Below are 24,637 nucleotides of genomic sequence, written 5' to 3' on the forward strand. Positions count from 1 at the left end.
GATTGCTCAGGCCAGCTGCAAGAAAACCCACAGGTTTGTCAGGCAATGATTCTGTAAGAAATTGTAGGCATTGGCTTATAGAATTGAACACCTCTTTTTTTTTTCCTTCTGTTCATCCCTTCTTCAATTTACATTCTTTCCTTGTTTGAATAAAGTCTATAGTTTAGGTATAAGAGATCTCCCAGATTTACTTTGCTACCATGGCATAGCTTATACACAAAACTGTTTCTAGACTGATACAGATTGGTGTGCTCATTACAGAATGACAGCTACACATTTGGGAGTAGTGAAGACAAATCATCCTTTCTGCTGTCACTGACTAGTTGTTGGATTAATCCTTGAGAAATGATGGGCTCAGAGGTAACAACCGATCACCCCTAAGCCATTGGTTGCCTGTAAGGGCTATAATCACTCAATGAAACATGGATGCATGTGCTGCCAACCTGAAAGGCACAATCTGTTACAGCGGTGGTTGTGAGGGTTTGGAGCTAGTTAGCAATCTCTTTAAGCACAGTACTATTTAAGCACATTTATTTGAAATAAGCAGACTGGTATTTTATAGCTCAATTGACATTCCTAGCTTGTTTTGAACAAAATTCCACAAGCTTGAAAATGTCAGAGTTAGTCTTGTAGAAAGTGCATTTTTGCTGGTTGGCAATAGGCCTATTCATCTTATTTTATCCTTTCAGATATAACATTAAGTAGGGTTATAATCTCAGTGCTGAGATATCATGACCAAAAAGCACTCTGAAACTATAGATCATGGGTTTATGACGCAGCTAGTGGGTGTGCAGCATTGGCAACGCTGTGCGGTTATAAAACCTGAACTGATGGACTGTAGGATGCTGTGGCATGGAGATATCCCGTTATTGGCATCAGTCAGTTAAAATAATAAGAGAGCTAAAGAAAGGTTCAAGGTTCGAGATGCCAGAAGGGGTATCTCTTGCTAATGAGATGACCCCGGTGGGTTGACTCTCATACGAAAGGTATCACTTAATACCCATGACTTAACTTTTCTTTTGGCACGAATTAGAGAGGATCATGTATTACACTCTCTTAAAAACTTCCATCCTTAAAAAACCCTCAGAATTGACAAGATCATTTTAATTGACACGCAATATGTTCTAAATCCAGCTCTGCTTACAGTTGAGAATAAAATCTTGGTTGGCTTGAATGCTGCGAGATTATTAACACCTGGGTTCATCAGGGGTTAAAACAAGGAATTTGTTTCAAAGCATACATGCCAAGCAGAATCAAAATATCAGTTTATTATTACCATTTATTAAAACGGGTACGCTAAAACCGGACTGAGCTTTTAAAAAAAGGAAGTATTGTTTGCATCTTCCAGACTGACTCTATCGTAGAAGGCTTTTGACGTTATTCTAAATCTGCATCAATACCAACTATTTTTAAGGGCAAAGCTCCCTTGTTTTTCTAGAGGAATGTCTCATCAAAATCAGTTCAGTGGGACATACCCTGGAACGTAAGAACATTCAATTATATCATACATTTCAGTGTTTCGCTGCATATAGAGTCTGTTTAAGTAATAGCAGCGTCTATTCCTCATGGTCAAGAACTTCCACTTGTTTTAACGAGTGCAAATTTCAAATCCACCTGAGAACACACGTGCTGTATTAAAAGTGCTGTTGAGTTTGGTGTGTTGAATCTGAAGTGTCCCAAGCTGTTTACCCTTCGCTATATTGAAGGCTAGCAGACACCTCTGACAACGCTGGCCAATGACTCAGAGCGCGCGTTATTAAAGTCTCTAACAGAAACCTACCTTAGGTGGCTAGGAATACTTACGTCCCCGAGATAAGGAAATGCAATTACAACAGGTACTCTTCGTCTGGTGCTGATCATTCAGGGAGTTGCATTTGAATGGACTACTGCATCCAGCTCATAATTGGATTATGATGCAGAGTCAGAGTCCTGATCAGTTATATAGCAAAATGGAAAAAAGAGCTCTTCAGTTTTAATCCAGTTTTAATGACCTTCATCAGTCATTACTATCTAGTGTCCTTCAGGCATCTCCTCATCTACTAAAATTGCTAATACAAGCAAAGTAAAAAAATACTAATAAGGGAAAATTTAATTTTAAAATGTAAATACGACCACGGAAATGAAAAGGAACAGGTCTGCCTTCTAGCTGAAGTTCCTTGTGATTTATTAAAAGGAAATTCAACTTACCCTTCTGCTTCAAAGCGAAATGAAAGAGCAGTTCACACAAGTCCCCTTTATATAGAGTCGTGTTTGTTAAATGACACCGCTGAAGTGGAGACTGGATAATGAGGGCACGAATGAGCCTTTTCAGTTTTGCTTACACACTCGTTACGCAAATGCTGAGAACAATTTTAAGGATTGAGAAATTTCTTTTTCTTTCATAAGAACAGAAAGCCAAAGTTGGAGAAAAAACAATCTAGAACTAAGAGATAACTCCAGATTTGTAGACATGTACGAAACGTATAAATATTTCAAGAAACTTTCTGTGATTCTGATACTGTAACATTTTTTTTGTTTAAAAAAGCAAAAAATGGCATATGACCACCAGTGGCTTTTGTAGAAGGAAAGGTGCTCTAGTTAATTAGGGAAGCACGTTACCTTCCAGGTAGAGTCTGACCTGATAATCAGAATTCTAAACTTTGCTTCCCGTCTCCGTATCTGATGTACTTACCTTACCTTAATATCATTTTCTAGTTGTGTGTATGCTCAATGTTTCTGTGAGCATCTGGTCTCTTTTGCATGTCGAGTACAGCTGACCCTCACTTGGTCAAAGACGGATCCTGGAAAAATCTGTATACATGCACAAAATCCTCAAATGGGCAACGTTTTCAAGTAAAAAAGAAACCACAGGCCTTGGTCCTCTGGTTTCCCAGCAATAAAGGTTGGGATCTCGTGAATAACTTCCTCCTGGTTCTGATGCCTTCCGCTGTAAGGACACGTATGTTAGATCCTAGCTGAGGTTTGTTTTATGAACCCCAGCAAGCCAACACACCAGTCCCTCACCTGTAAGACACAAATACCTCCGCTTCACAGCTTCTCTCTGCTTTGCCAATTTACATTGTGGTCTCTTAAGGGTAGAACAGTTTCTACTTTTCATTTGCATTTTACTAAAACTACCCAAGTTTTGTCATGATCCCTAATTATAGTGTCTTTCTACCCAGCAGAATTCACAGCTGCAAGCTAACATCTTTAGGCTCCTTGTTCAACAAATAAAGAGACGTCTAATATCAACGGGCTGACCTAGCTAAGAGAAAATCCCAAAGGAGGAGGTATGTTTCGGATCCCCTTTAGAAGTAACTTAGTCACGTAAGTCCACTTCCATTCACAACTGTGAGCCAAGTCCTGCGGTTAAAAGTGCTCAGCATGGTCTGTCCTCCCAGACAAAAACCAAAACAGCAAACTGAGGAGATGATATCAGTGTCATTTCAGGGAAATGATCAATCAACACTCACAAATGTATGTTATAAACAATCTGTCTTCAAGTCCTTCCTCTAGCTGATACGCAGCAAAACTTGGAATGCGGGTTAGTCATTTTACAAAACCTCTAATCCCACCAGTTGAAACGTATTTCCTTCTGTAGTCCAAATGAGGTAGACGAAAAGAACCGGCGTTAGGTGTATAAGATGTGGATTAGATAGTACTCAGTGGGTAAAATACCTTGTTTCTAAATCCTGCTGCGGCTTGGGAATAGCACAGATACGAGGCGATTCAGCACAATCAAGACATGGTAATTCTGTTTCTGAATGGCGGCAGAGCTCTGGGGTACCTACAGCGCTAAGAAATTTCTGCAGCTGCAAGATAAGATGGAACTTAATGGATCCTGATTTTGGGAAGTAATATTTTAAATGATTAGGTGCCCGAGTTCTTGGGAATCTAACTTACCAGAACACAATCTCATACAGATCCAGTTTCTAGGCAACTCTGCAACAGTTGTAACGGCTAATACCGTTCTGTGGTATCGCTGCCCATATACGTCCTCCCCGCGCATATACATGCAACTTTCATACGTGAACAACGTGATAAATCTTTGCAGATTTGTACTGTTTCTTCCACCTAACACAGTTTATACTTTAAAAAAAAAAATTAATAAAGAATTGGAAACATTAATCGGGGAAGTCTGTAAAGCCCCGCCAGCTACACGCTATCTCTGTCCAGTCAGGAAAGCGTGGCATGAGCAAAACGTGGCTTATAACGGCTTAAGATGTAGAAAAACTTTATAATTTATTATCTTCTACCATAACTTTCAAAGAAACATACATTTGATAACAGTTCTTCTCCCATGAGTCAGATTATACTTACACAATGGAAGCTGATAAGAAACCTAAAACAATCCAACATGAGAGATTACTTAGTCATTAGATTTACTTTCCTTAGTTATGTGGCAGAGAATTAGGGAAAACAAATATACTAGAATAAGGAAGAAAGTAAATATTTTTTCTGCAACTTGGCACCCCTGTAGAATAGTTCCGAGGCTCTGTATTCTGAAATTTACAGGTAAACCTGTGTGGTAATGGCTGAAGATCTTTATCTGGGTAACGCCCACAAAACCCACCCAGGGAACTCGAGTGGTTTCAGTGCGCCCCAGATAACGACAGAAGGAAGGATGCAGTAAGTAGAACGATAAGATTCCTTCTGATGTCCCCCAATGCATTAGATATGCTGCATCGTTAATGCCAGTGAATTAAACCCAAATCCCACAATGGCCTGCTCAGCTATTAGCAAAGGAGAACTTGGGAAAAAAAAAAGGAATCTGATTTTCAAAAAGACGCCGTGTACCCAGAAAGACTGCTTCTTTGTACAGCAGCCGTGCACGCTACCCTCAAAAAAGTAATTTGAAAACTAGTAACTGCCAAGGTGGTTTCAAAACCAGAACCGATTTTATACAGCCTTCAAACCTCTAATTTTCAGAAAACAAGGTGAAGTCTCCATTTTGCTCAGCACGCTGTTTCGAAATGAGCTGATTACTAACAACCTTATCAGAGCCCAATCTGCATAAAGCTATGCCGCGCTCTTTCACGTAAAATGCAGTGCTGTACAGCCACGCTAGTTTATTTTAGCAATCATCTGTGAGACACTAATCTTAAACGTGTCACTGTGCTGCAAGTTCCTGATATCAGCTCCCTGAGCTTGTCCTTGGCACAGCATCTATGTGGTAAGCAGGTGTGGTCAATTCTCCATCTTCACCTTGTTCAAAACAACATTCATTTTTGATATTTGTCTAGTGTTTTCACTATTTGCTCTGCTGCTGCAGATCTTAAAATCATCCAGACTTAAGTGCCTATAGTCAGTTTTAAGACGACTCATTGGCATCAGCTTAAGCCCTCATCAGAAATATGGGGAACTAAACATACCTCACCTATTAAGTAATGAAACAATCCAATGGGTAAAGTGTTGCCTCCTCCCCAGCTGTGGTTTAATTTTCTTGAGACAAATCCAAACAATAAACATGCGAAGGCCAACAGTCCCCCTGCCTTTGGAAAAGAAGAAACGCTGATAAAATCATTTTTATGCTAGTTGACAGTGCACTGATGCAGGAATAGGATGAAAAACACAGAGAGGATGGTACCTTACTACACTGCTAATACTGAAGGAATACAAGTTCTGCTGTGGGTGGGTCTTAAAATTTGTATTATTGCTGCGTGTACTCTAGACTTATGCCGCTTTAACTTGAGGATAAGCATCTTGCAAGAAGAATGTAATTGCTGATGAGACATACTTGTATTTATGAACAAACACGGTATCAGTGACGTGCTGTCAGCTTAATAATACGCTGTTATTTTGGGGAGTGGATCCCAGGGCAGAGATTTCTAGGTTTAAGTGTAAGCAGGTGGATGGAGGAGAAAAAGGAATGCTGAATATAGATGATGAAGTTCCTAAAGAGAGGACAGCAGAGATGGGGAACAGAGCTCGGAGTAGCGGATTTTTGAAGAGCTGGCTCCACCAGACTGTACTGAACAGCCCTTGCATAGCATTGTTCTTGCAAAGTACAGAAAATATAAGCTTAAGACAAAAAAAAAGAAAAAAAGCCTTCAAGCAATTCAATTAAAAAAAACCCATATCCCCTTCAATCTATTTTCCATTCTAGGAAAAGCAAATTCAAACTCTACTATCAAGAAAAGGGGTGACCAGGTTTTTCAGAGCTTTTGGTAAAACAAACAGGCATGGTCCTCTCCTGCCAAAAACTTATAACCTTAAAACTATGTTCACAGAAGAACTACTTGTCCTTTGTTTTCAGATTATATCCGATTCCTTCTTTCTTATATACTTGAAGCAATTGATTTAACACTGCAGGTTCATAGCCAGCATACTACAGGGCATCAGCAAAGCGGGCTCTTGGATGATACGAAAGCGGTAGGCAAATTGCTAGACAAGTCATTTTGCCCAAATCATTATTTCTATGCCTTGAAAAAAAAAAAAACGAGAGAAAATCAACTAGAGCACATTAAAGCAAAGGCAGCAAGCAGCTCCTGCTTTGACATAACGCGGCAGATTTTTAGACACGGCCTTCTTCCTTCCTTCGGGCAGGACAAGTACTCTTCCCTTCTCCCTTCCCATATTCTCTATTCAGATTTAGTAAAAATTTAACCATACTGTAATCAGCTTCTGCCTTGTCCTTTTAGAAACAAACAGAAACCCAGAAGTAATCTCATTCTAACTTTACAACCCAATAATGATTTCCAGAAGGTCTGCATCTTCCCCGTTTCACAGCTAAAAACCCTAAAGCTTAGAGAGGTGCTATCCCTATTATTATCGAGGAAGCCCGTTTGTTTTTTTCCAAAGCATCCATGCACTTTTCTCTCCTGTAGGCCATGTTACCGACTTCATAATTCCTCCTTGCATCTTCCACGCTAAGCACGTAGCCCTCTATGGGAATACCACACAACAGTATGGGAGATTATTTCTAGTCCTTGGTCAACAACACAACAAAATTACCCACTGCAATATCAATTAGTGGTGTCACGATGGAGTAAATTTTGCCTTTTTTTACTGGAAATAGTACAAAGAGTTACCGCAGAGGCGTCCTGCCATATTGTGTTCCCATGGAGATGAACTGTACCGTCTCCTATCAAAAGCGGTAATAGGAAGCAATTTGTGCTTGAACAGCCACTGGCCAACATTGCCTTGGAAACATATGCTTGTAATTCATATCTTGCCCTTATAAACAGCCACCTGGCCCTTGTTATCAATTTTAAATAAAGATAATCTAGCCTGCAGATAGCAAAAAAAAAAAAATCCTGCTAAGCTGTTATTACGTTGTTATTGCTGGGAAATGGCCCATCTAGTGTCTCACTGGTAAATGTTACAACATATATATCCAAAAGCATTGTCAGCGTTTTATTTGCAATTGAAATTCAAAGTCCTTGGGAGAAACTTGTTATTGAAAACACATGGCAGAAAATGCAGAGTTACAAATGAAAATAATAAAATCACCAAGCTGCTGTTAAGGTCTGGCGGTCACAGTAAAATGAAGCTGCTTTGCATCTTACTGAAGGGACCCCAACTGGTAATGAATTCCCAGGAAACAGCACGCGTCGTGGCTGTTACTGCTGTTATGAGCTGAAAATTAAGACAACAGGTATTACAGAATTTCATTTTGCACAGAACTTTTCAGGAGATTGAACACAAAATTCTGTACGTTTTAGCCAATTGTGTTCTTTGAAGCATATAGTATTTAATATACTGAATCTGCTTCTTTTGTAATGGCACATTTTTAGATTCTAATTCGTGCAAAGGTGTAGAGGAACACTTTATATCTCTTTGGTAGCAGACAGATATTAAGGCACTTCATTATTTCAGTTTCCACGAAAAGCAGAGCGCCTGAGCACCTGGCTGGGCTGGTGAAGCACAGCCGCGCGTCCATCCAGCTCCTGCAATCCAGCGTGGTGGTTTTGTGCTTCACCTCCAGAGGAGTGGATCTCGCTCCCCAGGGGCAGGGGGGATCGGGCAGCAGCAGCAAGTGGTGCTTCGGGGCCCCCGCCCTTGCCGTGCTCCGCTGCTGCATCGCGCTCTTCCTTGCAGCAGCGGCGTAACGCAGCGCGGGCGTGTGGCCCTACCTGCAGCTGCTGCCTGTAAATCCCCGGCAGCTGAAAGTAGATTCATCTCCTTGCCTTTCGTTGATACCTGAGTTGACCTGAAACTACATAAGGTGCAGTTATTGCAGAGGCTTCGGGGTAGAAATATTCTTGGACGTTTCACTGTAAGGGATGAAGAGAAAAGAAAGGCTCAGCTACATACATATATTTATTAAAACCCTTTTGCTTTCACCCTGAGCATTCCCTGACTGTAGCTGGGCATCCAGAACAGAATATTCTGGAGCCCAAATACTAAAGAGAGTTATTTTGTAGATTTCTGCAGGCATTTTATTTATTACTAAGTTTTCAAAAAGCTTAAGACTAAGAAGTTTATTGCTATTTTGAAAGATGCTTATAGTTTTACTCTGTAATTACAAGCCAATTTCCTTGCTGAGTTCTCTGAAAGACTTTGCAAGGCAAACTCTTAAAGAAAATAAACGCAGCTTGTTGAAATCGTTTGGATTTTCCTATAGAGTGAGATTTGACCAAAACTACTCATCTACTACCAGAGATAATACAGAGGGCGTAACTGGAGGAAAAGTTTACTTCATAATTAGCAATTGGGTAAGTAAATAGGTTAAAATTGGGAGGATTCTCTCAATAGAAGTATGGCTTATTTCAAAACCAAAGCGGCTTTGTTTGCAACACTTGTTGCCTTGGTTCAGCATACACGTTGAGCTGCTCCCTGAAGAATGAGGACTCGTTTTTTTCACCATCTTGACGTAGTAAAAATGGCAAGATTTGAGCACAGAAATCCTTCACGTCCAAAATAAAAGCTTAAGGCCTGTGTCTGGCACCCTAATAAAAAGTATGACCTCTCCCTGCAAACACGTGCCGTGTTTATATCCTTGGATCATCGCTGCTAAAACTACACTCCTGTTACACCGTTTTGCTCGTTATTATTACAGTCTGGGCTATACTGAGAGTCTTTTGTTCCAGTTCTAAAATGTGAAAACTAACACCCAGAACTGGAAAGATTAGCGCAATGAACCATATGTATTCATTCATTTGTGAGGATTAGAAGGCTGCCGCAATGTAACTGAAATTCAAGGAGCTGAATCTATGGCATTTTAAAAAGCATTGCAACGCCCAATAGTATTTTTTCCTTGTTTGTTTCTTTGAAGATTTCGGTAAAATATCCACATGGAACAGACCAGACCAGTGGCAAGTTCTTGAATTTTTTACTTTTTACCCAGTGAAGAGTATTTTTGTACTGAACAGAATGATTCAGGGAACACTACATAATAAGGTAGGAATGTGCAACTCACTTTGAGTCTAAAACATAACACCTGCACTTCTAAAATCTAATTTCCAGTGACCTTCAAAGGGAATTTGGTACTTAATTGCCTTTTGGAAACTTCCTTAGGCACATAAAATGTTGAGGAGAAAGATGAAAAACAGTAAGGAATGGGAAAACTTGGAGAAGGAAGGTCTGAGAAATCACTGGGAGGAAATTTTTCTCTCTAATCAGATATCAAGAGGGGAAAAAAGTGGGCTATTCAATCGTTGGTCAGGAAAGCAGCACTGTTAGCATTTTCCCTATGCCAAGGCACAAGCCCCTGCAACCTGTAGTGCAAGTTGCATGAAGAAACACCTTCCCATCTGTTTTCTTCCAACTCAGCAGTGCATTTCCTTTTTCAGCTAGCTAATTAAAGCCCCTCGGAGTTCATCTAGTAGATAAAAACAAGGAACAGATGAAGACCCAGAGAAATAGAAAGAAAACAAGAGGGAATGAACAGAGCCCTACAACCTCAGAGTCTCTCTGGAGAGACTGGGAGATCTTGAGTATTGCTTGAGGCCAGAATGATTCAAACTAAAACTGTTTAGTAGGTTATTAAAACACAGAAGACTTAGCTTGCACGGCAAATCAGAGAGAATGTTTAATAACCCCGAGAAATGTACTAACCGTGGATGTCAGCTACTTAACTAATAAAATATAACTCTCTCATTCCATGGAGGGGGTGTCACTCCTTACAGCCTTTATAGCAGCAGCTTTATATGCAGTTTTGAAGCTTCAACATTATTTTCCTTTGTAAGACAAGAGAAACTCTACAAAATTATTAATAACCATTTCAGCTACCCGTTGAATTGTATTTATTTATTTATTTATGTTTAAATTCGGTTTGGCACTCACTGCTCTGATTTGCGGACTCGTTCTCGCAGGTTGGCATGCAGAAATCTAGCCCCTGTACGCTCAAGCAGCTCACTGCCTGGTGAAGGAGCAGTTGTCCTGTTCTTCGTGAGGCAGTCTGAACTACAGCCTGGCCCGGAGCTTTCAGATCCATTCTGCTAAGCATGACAAACATACGCATACCGGTACAATGGGCTACGTGTATCTCCATACCTTTTCCGTCCGAAATGCAAAAGCACAAACAGCAACTTCTGTTCATTTTGTCTCAGATCCCAACGTATGTACGTACCATGCAACTACGCAGCCGTTATCTCGTTCAAATATTAACTTCGCAGCAGTGACTACGAAAGATGTTACAGATTGCTGGCCTGTACGCACCGTTCTGGAAATACAAGCAGCAGCACAACCGTGGGTACCCTTTTTGTTGACTGGGTTTTTTTTCCATTCATTTTAGCAGAGATGTGAGCTTCCACACAAGTACTGAACTAAAACAAGCCTTTTCACATCGGTGTAGCTCACATGCCACGAGTACAATGAAGTTTACCTAAAGGTCTAGACCAATAGCCTCAGAGAAGTATGCTAAATCACCGGAGCAGCTGTTGTCCTGCTAATAATATTTTCCCTTTCCTGTCTTTCTCCCATCTCCTGAAGCCCTCCGTGGTTTCTCACATCTATCACCAGTCACGTACTTGCCTGTTCTCTGAATATCCTTGTCTACGTTCGCGAGAGGGAAGCAGGTCGTAGCATTCCCTCTATAAAAGCGGGCTGTGATATCTTATAACCTCTAGCTTGTGAGGGAACGGACTGCGACAGAGACACGGCTGCAACATCAGCAGCTGGCAGGCAGGAATACGCATGTTTGTCAGGAGTGGGAATCTACACAAGAGCGCTTCAAATATACGCTTATTTTTGAAATAGTCTCATTGCTTGTCTGTCTTACCAGCCTGTCTCAGGGGTTCGAGCTAGAAAATAAGTGTAGCACAGGTTTTTCCTAACTGTGCCTTCTCAGACATGCGTTCAGCCCTGTGCGGAGCCCGGCCTGCTGAGTACACGGAGTGCCCCTTTCACAAGGTCAGTCCATATCCACTGTTATCTTGGACAGTCCTCTAAAGCTGAAGTCGAATTTAAGTATTACCTTCTAAAAATTAGTTTTCAAAACCTGCAGAGAACAACTGCACTCCCGACTGGCCCGGTACCGGTGTTACCACGCAAACAGTACGTTGCATTTCTCTAGCATCTATTTCCCCAGCTGTGTTTCCACACAAATGGGGCTCAACTGTCTAATAACTTCCATCTTTTATGTTCTTTTACCTTTCCAGAGTAACGTACTGCGCCACTGTAACAGAGATAAATGATGTAAACTATTATACTTTCCAACGACTCTCACGATTTGCCAGAATAAAGGCCAGATTCAGAACTATTCTGAGAGCATTTGGCAAAGATAAACTTCAGGGCGGCAGCATTCAAAACCACTGGAGAGCTCCCAGTAACTCGAGACAGAGTGTAGTATACAATTTTTCAGTGAAGTGATATATATAATACACTTAAGCGTTGTAGACAACATTCGAACCATTTCTTAAATAGCTTTTACAACTGCTATTGTGCGATGAGCTGGCAGCTTTTCTTGCCAGAGTCCCGCCATACTGTTCCCGACACTTAATCCCCTTTTGTTAAAAATACAGGTTCTGCTTTAAGATAGACTTTAAAATAGGAGATTAAAAGGAAACAAACATTTTCACTTTGTAGAACTCTCCAATTGAAAGGCTTTTAAGCTTTTTTTTCACCATTAGTCATGAAAGCTAGAAATGCACTTTAGTCTTGAAAATGAAAGCTGAGATTCTCCACATGCTGGCAACTGCAGCTTTAAGCTAAATACCAGGTACTAGAAAATAACAGCAGATAGAGGGCAATCTGAGGCTTCAAGATAATATTTGCTTTGCTAGTTTTTGATGCACAAATAAAAGATCTACTTAGCAGGCTTAGGAAGTACCATTAATACCCCCCCCCCCCCTTGTAGCTCTCTATAATAAAAGGTAAAGAGGTAAAAAGGTTTTAAAAAAATGCATCGCTTCTTCCTCCTGCCTTTCTCTTTTCCTATCTTCACCTTCCTTCTGTGAATGGATATAGCTGCTTAAGCAGGGTGGAGGGGGCATAAGAGGATAGAGGGGTTAAAAGGTTGTGATCCGTAAGCCAAGTAGCATTGATCAAACCACTTCTGAGTGGGACGCCCTTGCACAGGTGTCACTGGATCCATAAAGCGCAAGGTAGGAGATAATCAAGAGAGTAACCAATGTATTCATTATGATGTTGCTCAGGAGGTTTCAGGGTTTCCAACTAAATTTGGTGAAGCGCTGCACCCATCTCAGCTAAAGCAGCTTGTAGCAGTTCCGCTTCCCTTTTTGTATCAAAACAAAAGTTTGAATCAAAAACATGCTCGGGAGTAAGTCTTGGGGCAGGGGGGAAGGTTGCACAGAGCCTTTTTTGGTACGTATCTCAAGCACAAGGCAAAAGTGGTCAAGAGTTGTTGCCCAACAGTGCAGATGGGAGGAAGGGGGAGAGATGCTGTCCAGAGCTCTCCCAAGAGAGCACAGAAAACCTGATGGAGAAAGCTGCAACAAAGCAGCAGGACCAGATGGTTTAATCCCTCCTTCCCCTTCTCGCAGCCTTCGGCACATCTCTGAAATTTGTTCAAGTACCAGCTGTGACATGGAGTAGGACAGTTAGGGATGTAAACAACCGGGACTCGTCGTGATACAGTTGCTGTGAGCATCCGAACAACGGGGTAAATAAGAGACCAAACTGAGGCAAAGCAACGCAGGAACTGAGGGCAGCTTTGGGGTTTTGAATGTTGTGAGACGGTATACATACGCATTTTTTGCAGCTCTGTAGTAATATTTTCTGTTAAGGCTGCAATGAAACACTGAAATTCAGTCTGCTGCACCGCTGAGCTGATGCGGGCCCTTTTCCATGAAGCCCAACGTTAGCACGCTCAGACTCTCTGAAATCAGACCCTAAATGTGGGTTGACTACTGCTCTCACGTCCTGTATACTTAGTCCAGCTGCTTGAAGTTTTGTCTGTATTTAAACACCCTGGAAGAGGATGCCAACTAGTTAGATACTGTAGAGTCTTCCTCCCACTGCAAAGGTGCCAGAAGCTTCTAGCAGGATTAAGGCACAAGCTCAGCTCGGTGGGACAAACTGTGCCGCTAGTTGCAGACGTAAACAGACCAGAGCACGCAGCCAGCCAGGAAAAAGCTCACGCAACCGCCTACCCTGAAGCACCGATCTAAACAGCTCAAGCTACCAATGTCTGAAACATCACTAGGGTCACAGACCATAAAAAGAGATGTTAACTGTAGGTGCCTCAGGATAAATTCATTCCCTAGAGAGAACACAGAGGATCCAGTCATGCTGCTAGTGCCGAGAGGTTTGGCAGAGAACTTAAAAGAGAGATGAGACCGCACCTAGGTTTCCAGGCTCTCCTGCATTATTTCTTCTGCTGGGCATTATTGGCCAAACTACAATCCAGGACCTATTTTTCTTTCCTTATGCCTCCAGGTGCTAGGCCAAAGGGTAGAGCCGCTTTGGTAGTGCTAAAGCCACAGTCTTCCCTGCGTAACACTTCTCCTCCGCGTCTTTCGCACAGGAGGGTGATGCCTTCTTCCGTAACAGGAAACGAGCCAGAGCGAAGGCCACGTTTCTCCTCCGCCCTGAGCATAAGTTAACCACCCCTTCCCCCATATTTATGTGTTATAATTAAAAAATAGAGCAGTAAGTACAAGTCGCTACTGATTGAAATAGCTTCCCGTTTCCACCTTGTCGTTCCCACTGAAAATTGCCACTTGAAAAATAAAGAGAAGGAAAAGAGCTTTTCAGAGATGGTGTTTTTTTTCTCGTGTGACAGGATAGCTCTTCCTAAGCCTGTACTTAACCTGAACTTGTGCTATGTTTTAGAAAGATAAACCCAGCAGCTGATTAACAAATGCTGCTCTCATCCCGAATTACTCAGAAGCTCTGCGGAGGTCACACTAGTACCAAATGAGATGGTTCTAATCAGGGGTATAACGGCAAATACAGATTAGTTTATAATTAATGCAAAATTAAGTGGTCATCAGGGATGCTGATTTAAGCCTCTTGGAAGATAACAGAACACAATTTCAAACTCTTTCTTCTCTCTTTTCAGCATCTACTAAAGAAAGGTGTCCCTAACATGCATGGTGAGAAAGGTCAGAACTTAGGGCGCATCTGATAGTACCTTGCCGAGTTTAAAAGTTTCAAGTAACATGACTTAATAAAAGCTCATTTTCTATTTCCAGGTCTTGTTCCTGCCCTGCGGACTTTTGTCCAGTCCGAGAAGATGAGCCTGCCCCCACGCAATGCCTTGCCAGAGCTCACAGATTTCAGCACCGCTATTCTGCTCCTCTGAGCAACGGTTCGGGACAGGACAGTTTACTGGGTAAGCCCAGACTAATAGAGCTGTACTTTGACTTACACAGCTGCATTTCCAGGGCAGCTCCACCAGAGATGGCTTTTCATCACTGTAATACAGAGCAGAGTTTTGTTTTCGAGAAAGGAAGGGAAGCTATCGGCTTCCCTTCTGCACAGGAGGTGTTTCAGCTGGGGAACCATTTTCCTTGAGATGGTTTACACCAAGGTAAACCTACAAGACAGGGAATGCTGGGAACAGGAGAAGTGAGACCAGACTGAAGCCTGAGAGCTTAAGGACCCAAGAGATGAGCTGACCGGGCGTTTACTTCAAGCAGATTCAAGACATGCAGCTCAGATTTGCTATTTACACCATCCTTGCTGGGGCCAAATACACCTTTCACCTACACAGCCTGGTAAAAAACTTAGTTATCTGATAACTTTGGACTGTATGGAACTGAGCATACAATATGAAAGTTCTCCCATTCTGCTTTCATGAACTCCCAGTGTTTTTAGCATAAGAATATTTTTGCACTTACCTGCAAACAGTTTTGCAGTTTGTATAGATGCCATTTGAATGAAGTGTAGTGCTCTCCGAACTCAAACATAAGGTTACAAGAAGCTTCATAAATTTCTAACAACCGTATTGGAGATTTGCTGGGCAATATCGTATAAAAATTAGTCTAAATTACATTTCAGAGCTGGACTCTTGAGAGAGTGACTGACATGGCAATTAGGAATAGTATTTCTAAAAAAATTCAGTTGAAAGAACACAACCGTTCACATCTGCAAAATATTACTCCAAATCTTTTTCAAATCAGCAGTTTAGTCATTGTAACCTACTGGCTGATGCACTGGGGGCATAATACGTCATTGCTCTTAGTCCAGCTCCAAATGAAACGCTCACAAGACATATCATAGGGTTTTTTGGGTACAATCGCAAAGTAGGCTTGCATAATCATTCCAAATAAATGCACTGGTGGCTGACTTACCACTGATCCCTAAACCTGGCAGCACAGCAGGATTGTATCTACTCTCTAGAATGTCTCTTTCTTGTCCTAAATTAGCCCAAATCTGTCTTTTAAATAGTGCACCGTATCCTGCATTTTCATGTAATAAATATTGATTAAAAACTCCCAGGCAAAATTTAAAAAGTTCTTGTTTTCATAGCTGCAGGACACCAATTAACGAAGAAAAGGAATGCAGTTCACTTGAGAACTGCAAAGATACATTGCCAGTAATGACAAGGAGAGCAGGATGCAGATCAGCAGATAAATTAGACTCTAGAAAATTCATACCCTTCACCACTCTCAGTAATTGCTTTTTTGCTGTACCTGTATAACCTGGTGCAGAGAAAAGAAATATCATTACTTACAAAGGTAGACATGGAATTAGGCAATGAAAATAACAGCCATAAAACAGATGAGCTGGGCACCAAATGCTCCTCCGTACAGATATGTTCCTGTGTTCCGATGGGTCCACGTAACTTGCCAGTGTAGACACAGTCCTTCTCCCCGTAGAGGTACTTAGCTTACATGTCTTAAACTAAGCAGAAGCGGAACTGAAAATCTTCTACTCTTCCACGGTCAAAAACTTAAAGCCTGCATGAAAAATGTTTACATTTAGTAAACTTTTAGTATTGGGCTTTGTTGTCATGGTATTCACCTATTCCTAGTTAATCCAGGCTGTAGTTCGCCTTTTTGTAGTTCACTTGAGGTGAAAGAAGCTCCCATCAAGAAAATGGTAAAAGCCTATGGTATCACTTCTCTCGCATTAAGGACCTATTCACGTAAATAAGGCCTTTTGCTGTTTCTCTGCATGAGCTAAATTGCACTACATTTCACCAGTAGGCTCTTGTGTTTAATTTAAGACAAAATTTTTCTGCTTTCTACTGCATTTAAATCTTGATCTATATCTCCTGTACTTCCAATGACGCCTATAGATTGCCAAAAAAGATCATCTTGTTCTCTTGTGATTGTTCTGCTGCACGCAAAGCAACCTGGCTGGGCATTTTACTGTTTTATTCCTCTTTGCAGTTACAGCACTTTTCCTTTTCCTATCATGTGGAAAAAACAGCACGAAAATAGCCAAAACTTCAAAAAAGAAATTATTTGCATGTCAGTAATCACTTGTGTGCAATGGACCTCTGTACCCACACGACAAATACCACTCTAGGCTCTAAGTGATCATTACCAGTCAATTTTAGAACTAGAGTAAAAGCGCACTAGGTGCAAAGCCATCACTAAATACTGAAATTTAGTAAGCACTGTCCGTTATTTACATGATAAAAGAACGTATCAGAAGCAACATGTGGAGAGTAATCTCTCCAAGTTTACAGCTCAGCTCAAAGACAGAATATATAAAAATTTTTTCGTTAGTTTCAAGATTATTAAAAAATGCTTCCCTCATGCTGCATTTACGAGGAACTCATAGGAAGGTATGACAACCAGCCTGCTGAGCATGCCATAACTTATTAGCCTTGTTACCGCTACGATAAGCACAATTCAATTAATAACGATTGAAAAAATTAAATCTGTATTTTATTAGGAGATTCAAAAACTGAATGTCAAAGAGAAAACAATTATAAACACACTCTGGTTCTGGTTACTCCAGGCCACCTTTATGGGAACAAGCTTCTATACCAACCACATAATTGAGAGCAAAAACTTTGGGTTTTCTTAGACTCATCAGCTCAAGAATTCACAAATAATTAAAGCACGTGAATTTGAACAATTAACGTCATTCCATTTTCCAGAGTCTTGTACTACTGCACAGTCTTCATTTTTTAGATTCTTTGGTTCTCCAGCATTCCAGTTTCTGTAAGTTACAGCCCCTCCATTCCGATACATGAACCTGCCTTCAGTCTGTTCGTCGGATATCCCCATATAAGCCTGCTTTGAAGGTCTTATTAAGTCTTCTAAAGCTGTATTCTCAGCCTCATTCCTAGGAGAGGCAAGTGCACTTCCAGCTTTTGCACAAAGGGGTTTTCCATTGTCAAAAGTATGGTCTTTTCCAGTTGAGACAATTTTTTTTTGGTTTTCCATTGTCAAAAGTATCGTCTTTTCCAGTTGAGACAATTTTTTTTTTTTTTTTTACCAATACTCTTCATGTTCTCTAAAATCAAAGCTAGAAACAAAAGTGAACGTAATTGTATTATACCAAGAATTGATCATGCTATAGTTATTTATCCATATCACAACTGCGCTTCAGAAGTAGCTAATAGCAGCTATAAATAGACTATTTGTTGAAGCAGTAGGCAGAATCCGATAGAAGTCAAACAAAACAGACACCTGGAAATGCCAAGCCCACACTTCAAGAAAACTGGAATTTCACAAGAAACTGGATCACAAATCTTGTTCTAATGTTTTTCATTTCCAGTTCATATAGTATTACAGCTCTTGAATCAGGATCTGAAGGAATTCGCACTCAAATTGCAAGCGTGACAAAATAGCTTGCTAGGTTTCAATGCAAGAATCACAGATCAATTAAAATCATACAAAGGAACTGACCTGCAATTATCATAGAATCATAGAATCATTGAGGTTGGAAAAGACCTCTAAGATCATCGAGTCCAACCATCGACCCAACACCACCACGTCCACTAAACCATGTCCCTAAGCGCCTCATCTACATGTCTTTTAGATACTTCCAGGGATGGGGACTCCACCACTTCCCTGGGCAGCCTCTTCCAATGTTTCACCACTCTTTCAGTAAAGACATTTTTCCTCATGTCCAATCTAAACCTCCCCTGGCGCAACTTGAGGCCATTTCCTCTCATCCTATCGCTTGTTACTTGGGAGAAGAGACCGACCCCCACCTCGCTACAACCTCCTTTCAGGTAGTTGTAGAGAGCGATGAGGTCTCCCCTCAGCCTCCTTTTCTGCAGGCTAAACAACCCCAGTTCCCTCAGCCGCTCCTCATCAGACTTGTTCTCCAGACCCCTCACCAGCCTCGTTGCCCTTCTCTGGACACGCTCCAGCACCTCGACGTCCTTCTTGTAGTGAGGGGCCCAAAACTGAACACAGTATTCGAGGTACGGCCTCACCAGTGCCGAGTACAGGGGCACAATTAGGAGATCTTCTGTACCCATCAGCTTTATCGCAGAAACCAAAGCTGAGGGACTATAACGAAATTCAGGGTTTAAAGCAACAGAGCAGAAAGAGGAGACATAGGGACAGCTTTAGCGAGCCTGGGAAACAGTATTTCTCCAGAAAATACAAATTATCTTAGGAGAAGTAGTAATATATAGCTCACATGCTTGACAGGCTTTCACGAAAAGCCAATGGAAAGTGAAGCTCTCGTTCATTTAGCAGATAAAACTGCTAGCAGCACTTCTTTTGAAACACAGTTGCTGTCTTTAATGGGCAAGTTATTTTATCTTATTGTCTTTAACAGGTTTCTGGGACTAGCGTGAAGGGAGTCTACCACCTTATAACAATGATGATACAAAAACTGGGACATATGCATAGTTAAATCTTCCTCTGATGTTGTGGGGATGGTACCTGCACAATGCTCTTGCGCTACGCTCCTGTGCCAGGTAAAACCTCCACAACCGTTGCAGACACCCTTTTCTAGGGGGCTGATACATGAGCACAGGAGGACAAAAGGGAGATGGCTGAAGAGATTACTGCTACCCGCTGTTCAGCCTCTCCCTGCTCTTCAATTTCTTGCCCCAATTTCAGCTTAACTTTCAGGCTTTACACACAACTATGGCTTCAAAGTTGTGCTTTCTCCAGGGAAGACACCCCCTTGGAAGGATGGCCAGCGGAGCTATGTGACTTTATTCTGCTGCTGCTCGTGATGTGGTAAATTGCAGCCTGTGTCATTTCCTCCCAAGTTACTTTAAGAACAGTGATGGACCTTGTGCTTTTCCTAATGTGGCATTTGTACCAGGGCTAGTAGTGCACTGATGAGACGTTCTTTGAAAGTTTTCACACAGTATCTCGAGAAATTACTTGCAGCCAGGCCCAGGCAGGCAGCATCCCAATCCATGTCTGCTCATAGAAAGTTACCTAGAACTGAGGCAGTAAGAGAAACGTAATGCAATGCTTAAAGGACAAGCGCCCAGAGAACGGCAGCTGATCCCGCGGTCCATGTAACAAAGCCCCTGCCCTGGATGTTGGCAAAGTGATCCTTAAAGTTTGGCAGGTCAGTTCAGGAAGGACATATTCAGTGAGACGGCATTTGATTAACGACTGTCTCTCATGAGCAACACAAGAGAAATTTGTAATAGTTGTTTCAACCTACTGGTTTCAGTCCCTTGTCCAGCACAAGCATGTCCATCATTTTACCGGGCCAAAAAGAAAACTAATCAATGATTGGACCTTACCTTTTCTGTATCTATTTAGTTCAGCCTCCAAAACCTGTACTTTTGTTTCCAAAGCAGTTACTTGTCTCTGCAGGTCATCGGTTACTACAACTAGGAGTTAAGGGTGTTATTTAGTAATTTATATTAAAACGACTACACAACAACTGTCTCTGAGGTGCTTAGCTCTCCTGTAACCCCATGCCATGTGAGAGCGCTGTTTGGTTTCCAGAGCAGAAACCACAGGCCACATTGCAGATTTGTTCCATGGGAGTTTGTCCCACTGGGAGAGCCTTATCCCTGACTGGGATGAATGCTTGGGTGGGCTTTGAATTTTCAGGGCTGCCAAAGTCATCTTCTATTCAGAGGGAAAAGCCCAGTTCTCAAAGGCAAAACACACACGTAAACATTTTTAAATGAGTTGAAGTTGAAATAAAACACACATGAACAGGCAAAGAATGAAAGAAAAAATGCTGTTTGTAACATGAGATAGAGGGTTCGTTATTTCACTCACAGACAACAATAAACCAGTGACTCAATCCAGACACTTTTTTCTCCCAGTTATGTTGGTCAACTCATCTCCTACGTAACCGACGGTTTATCTTTCTGCTACTCACACTTCTGAAATCACACCTTTCCTCAAATGATGTTATAAGAATACTGGACATTAACACAAATATTTTTTGGACAATATACTACTAAAAGTTGAAAACCAGATTATAGAAACATGAGAAATTTATTTCTTACTTCCACGTTCTCCTTTTTTTCCTTTCTCTCCTTGTGGTCCTAAAGCTCCTTTTATTCCCGGAGGTCCCGCTTTTCCAGGGAAACCCTGTAGAGCTCTCAATCCTTCTCCTAGAGTTTGATTTAAAATAAAATTGTTTAAATGTCTTCTCCACTATGTTTTCTTAGTGCTTAGGGAGAGTACCAAACACTGACTCTTTTTTTTTTTTTTTTTTTTTTTTGAAAATAAAAAACATCTCAGGAAAATTGAATTGTTCCTGTGGAAAGCTTCATTTGCTAGGAAATGCATGACTTTCACGAAAAATTCTTTACTACACCTACTTATGGCACTGAAAATCCAATGAAATAAATGCTGTCTCATGTTATTGCAGAGGTACACATGCTCTAAACCCAGAAAGCCGATGTACTTCAGCTGTAATCCAATCACACACCACAGTATATGATCTAGAAAATGAGCTAAATCATAAGATTAAGGATACCTCTGAAGCAGTTTGTTGAAACAGATAGTGCTGGCTTTACTTATTTCAACCATGAAATCGCAGAGGGCATACTGAGGGTGTGTGGACCAGAAAATGTCTATACAGAATATCAATATCTGCCACTGAAATTTTGTGTCATAGTTCATATCAAGTGGTATGGATAATGATGGGAGTTCGCTTGGAGGTTGAAAAGCAATTATCTAATTCCAAGCTGTGTGGTATACACATGATAACACAGACAGGATACGGTAAGAAAGTATACGATTCCGTATGTACGTATTAAGTGTTTGGACAGAAACTACGATTTGGCAACGTGGGAGAGCAGGTGACTTGGTTCTACCACATGACAGAAAGCACTTGCTGATCTATCTGCTGTTTGCAGCAGTGCATGAACAAAGTTGCCTAGCTGACAAATCATGCCTTGGGGGAATTCTGTTGCTGGGACTTAGTGAGTATGAAGCAATCGAGTTATGACCGTCAGATTAGTAGCCGACTCTAGCAGCGTGATTTCTGGTTTTGAGAGCTGGCCCCTGGAAAGAAAAAGCAATAATCATTTAGTGGGGTATGGTAGGAAACTCTGTAAGTGATTCAGAGTACAAATGGTAACAATCAGATTAAAATCTCATTACATCTCTGTTTTATGGGCTGCTGTGAAAATGTATTGTGTTTTTTTATTTATTAAAAGCCAAGTATCCAGAGTAGCATTATAAATGCAGAAAGCATTTTCAGCTTCCTGAAATTGTGCGGGGCGTACAAAAGGTTAATGGGGCAGAAGAAAAGGAGAAAAGTAAAAAGGCAAAATGAAAGAATGAAGGAGGCGTGAAACAAGACTAAAGGGATGATAACGAGTGTCAAAAATACAACATTGCTAAATGGTCACAGCTCTGTACCTGGTTCTCCCCTTTCACCTTTGGGACCATCTCTTCCATCTCTGCCTGGTAAGCCATTGACTGCAGGAGCACTGCACTGACTTTACTGGGTAGGAATAAATTTTCTCTTCAGGTTTATCTGTGTTAACTGAACTTGTTACCATCAACAGTGAAAGCCAAAGTACCAAGGCATTGAAAGGCTGAAGAAGAGCCATCGCTAAGTCGACAGATCTGTGACAAATCAAGCAGAGTAATTGCATAAATTTCTCTGTTTACATCATTTTAAAGGGTCGCCTAGGAAAGAGTTGCCTACGTTGCCTAGGAAATACACTCTCGTCTTCAGGCAAAAGACCAAGAACAAGGGATAGTGTCTGAACCGTTTCATCTAGCCTCTGATTGTATCTTTATGTATGGAAACCAGAAGAGAAACAACCAAGCTTGTAAGAATCTGAAAATCTCAAGGTGTAATGAAAATACCTAACGTAGCAACAGTCATCAATCTCACCGTGCTGCAAATCCGTTTCAATGTTTTGTTCAGTATATGTCTAAATTTAAAGCATTTCTCTTCATGCCAAATGAGTCATACGGCATTCCAGTTTGGGATGAATCCTGAACTCTCCAGCTATTGTGTTTCCGCTGGGACGCTTCTTTCCACAGCTATCAAGATTGCTGTATGTCTAAGCTTAGAGCGATTAAGCTGTTTCTCTCGATAGCATCTCCACTACCAGCAAACACCCATAGCTTAAAGGACAAAAAGCTTAAATGCATTTAAGTAGTAACAATCTGATTGCCTCCCAATTTCTCCTTTCAGACCTTGTATATTAATGATACATTTCTTCCTCAGTATTACATCTCAGAGCCGAAGTCCTCTTGGATCCCAGCTCTGCAATACTTTGCTGCCCTCTCTGAGCGGTAACAGGCAGTAACATCAGAAGGTAAAGCTCTGCATGACGTTCTGACAAGTTGCACCGCAGTAATTGTCCTTGATTTTAATATGACGGTCAAATTTGAGGCAATCATGTCCCATGTATTCTGCGTTTAACTGGAAAAAACCAAAATGAAACTACCACAAACATGAACTGACAAACTTCTGTAGTAAATAAGCCACATACTAAAGTCAATTGGCCTTATTTTCTCCCAGTTCTACCGGTCAAAATGAAAAACAAGCCTAAGGAAGCACCGTTTGGTTGACAGATTGGGGTAAGGAGAGAAAATCAAATCCAGCTTGAATTTTGCTACTCACCTCAATTATTTCTCTTTATTTTAAGCTTCAGAAAAGATTACCCAGAGAGAGCAGCTTCCCCTGTCATGTTTCGTCTGATAAAGTACAATATGAAGCATAATCACTAGCCTATTACTGTGAGAACATTATCATTAGGATGAAAAGCAGAGTTTAAGGACCACCACTTTTCTGTATACTTCTCTGTGCTTCCTCCATTAGGCTCACATCAAAATATGGGGCAATGGCATACACCAAAATAAAATAAGGAAAGGTATTTAGCTAACTAGCATAACAAAACTTGAATCCTGGTTTATATTTCTTATCCAGCTTCAGGGACTCAAGCCAGTTCTTAACAGCCCTCCAAGGGTTTCCTTCTGCTGAATTTTTGTACTGTGTTAATTATCCAATACCAGGGAAGTTGACATTGCTGCTGCCTCCCATGAAGGCAGCAAGACAAAGCTCAAAATAATGGCACAAAAAAAGAAAACTTGAAAACAAAACGTTAAGCTCTCAGAGAAGTCCACTCCCTACAGAGATTCAACCTCACACAAACCTTTGCTGGTTTTGCCTGCCAGGAGCTAGGATCTATTTACCTCCAAAGCTTTCCAAGTTGACCACCCCAATCCTTTATTCTAGGAGAGCCCAAGTGCCTGTTTACCTTTGGCAAATTGGTGGCAGGGTTTCCTAGCAATGAAATCACTTACCTAAGAGACTAATAATTTCCAACAATGGTTTAGATAAAAAAAGCAAAATGTTCCACATTTCTCACCAAAATGGAGTCAATCTTAGGGAGCTGAAATAGAAAAAACAAGTTTTGCAATCCATATTTGTATTTAGAGAAGATGGAGAATCCCACGTGGAGAATCACACTAAGCGTGGACGTAAAGACAGTCCTCAGGTCCTAAGGCTTACACAGTTGCAGACTTGCTCAGCAGAGATCAGAATTAGGCCCTGAAAGATGCCACGAAACTTTTGTTTTTAGGAGGTAGCTAGTTCTGGAGGTCCTATTTAAAGACATAGATCTCAGGTAATTCTTTTGTTCCTCCATAAAAAGTGCTTTAGTTGTTCCTCCATAAAAAGTTACCTGATTGACCCAATGCAGGTAACAGCAGGGAAGGGATCCTGGAAGAGGCAGCAGGGAGCCCTTGTTCCAGACCTAGTCTTGGAGGTGACAGCTCTGAGTCATTAGCCCGAAACCTGAGAGGAGCCTGACAGCACAGGACAGCCCCATTGAAGTCAAGTACTAGGGAAACTGCTCCTCAAAAGCAGATGTTACCTTTATGCAGAGGATACTCGGGGGCAGAATGCTGTTAAACTGCTAGATTACATCCTGCTAACAGTCCTCCTCATCAGCTTGCTGTGCTCCGGTAGGGCAGCCTACAAAAGTCCT

At 41.2% G+C, this 24,637-nt stretch overlaps 1 protein-coding gene across 1 annotated transcript; it reads right to left on the reverse strand.

The window, feature by feature from the left end:
• Positions 1–17,315: 17,315 nt before the first annotated feature.
• MBL (mannose-binding lectin) lies at positions 17,316–22,240 on the reverse strand. Its single transcript, XM_009278824.1, is given in 6 exon segments — positions 17,316–17,662; positions 17,722–17,754; positions 19,958–20,047; positions 20,681–20,788; positions 22,047–22,128; positions 22,130–22,240. Coding segments are annotated over 6 exon segments (771 nt in total).
• Positions 22,241–24,637: the final 2,397 nt, after the last annotated feature.

This window comes from Aptenodytes forsteri, unplaced genomic scaffold (assembly GCF_000699145.1).
Source record: "Aptenodytes forsteri isolate BGI_AS27 unplaced genomic scaffold, ASM69914v1 Scaffold226, whole genome shotgun sequence".
Taxonomy (NCBI): domain Eukaryota; kingdom Metazoa; phylum Chordata; class Aves; order Sphenisciformes; family Spheniscidae; genus Aptenodytes; species Aptenodytes forsteri.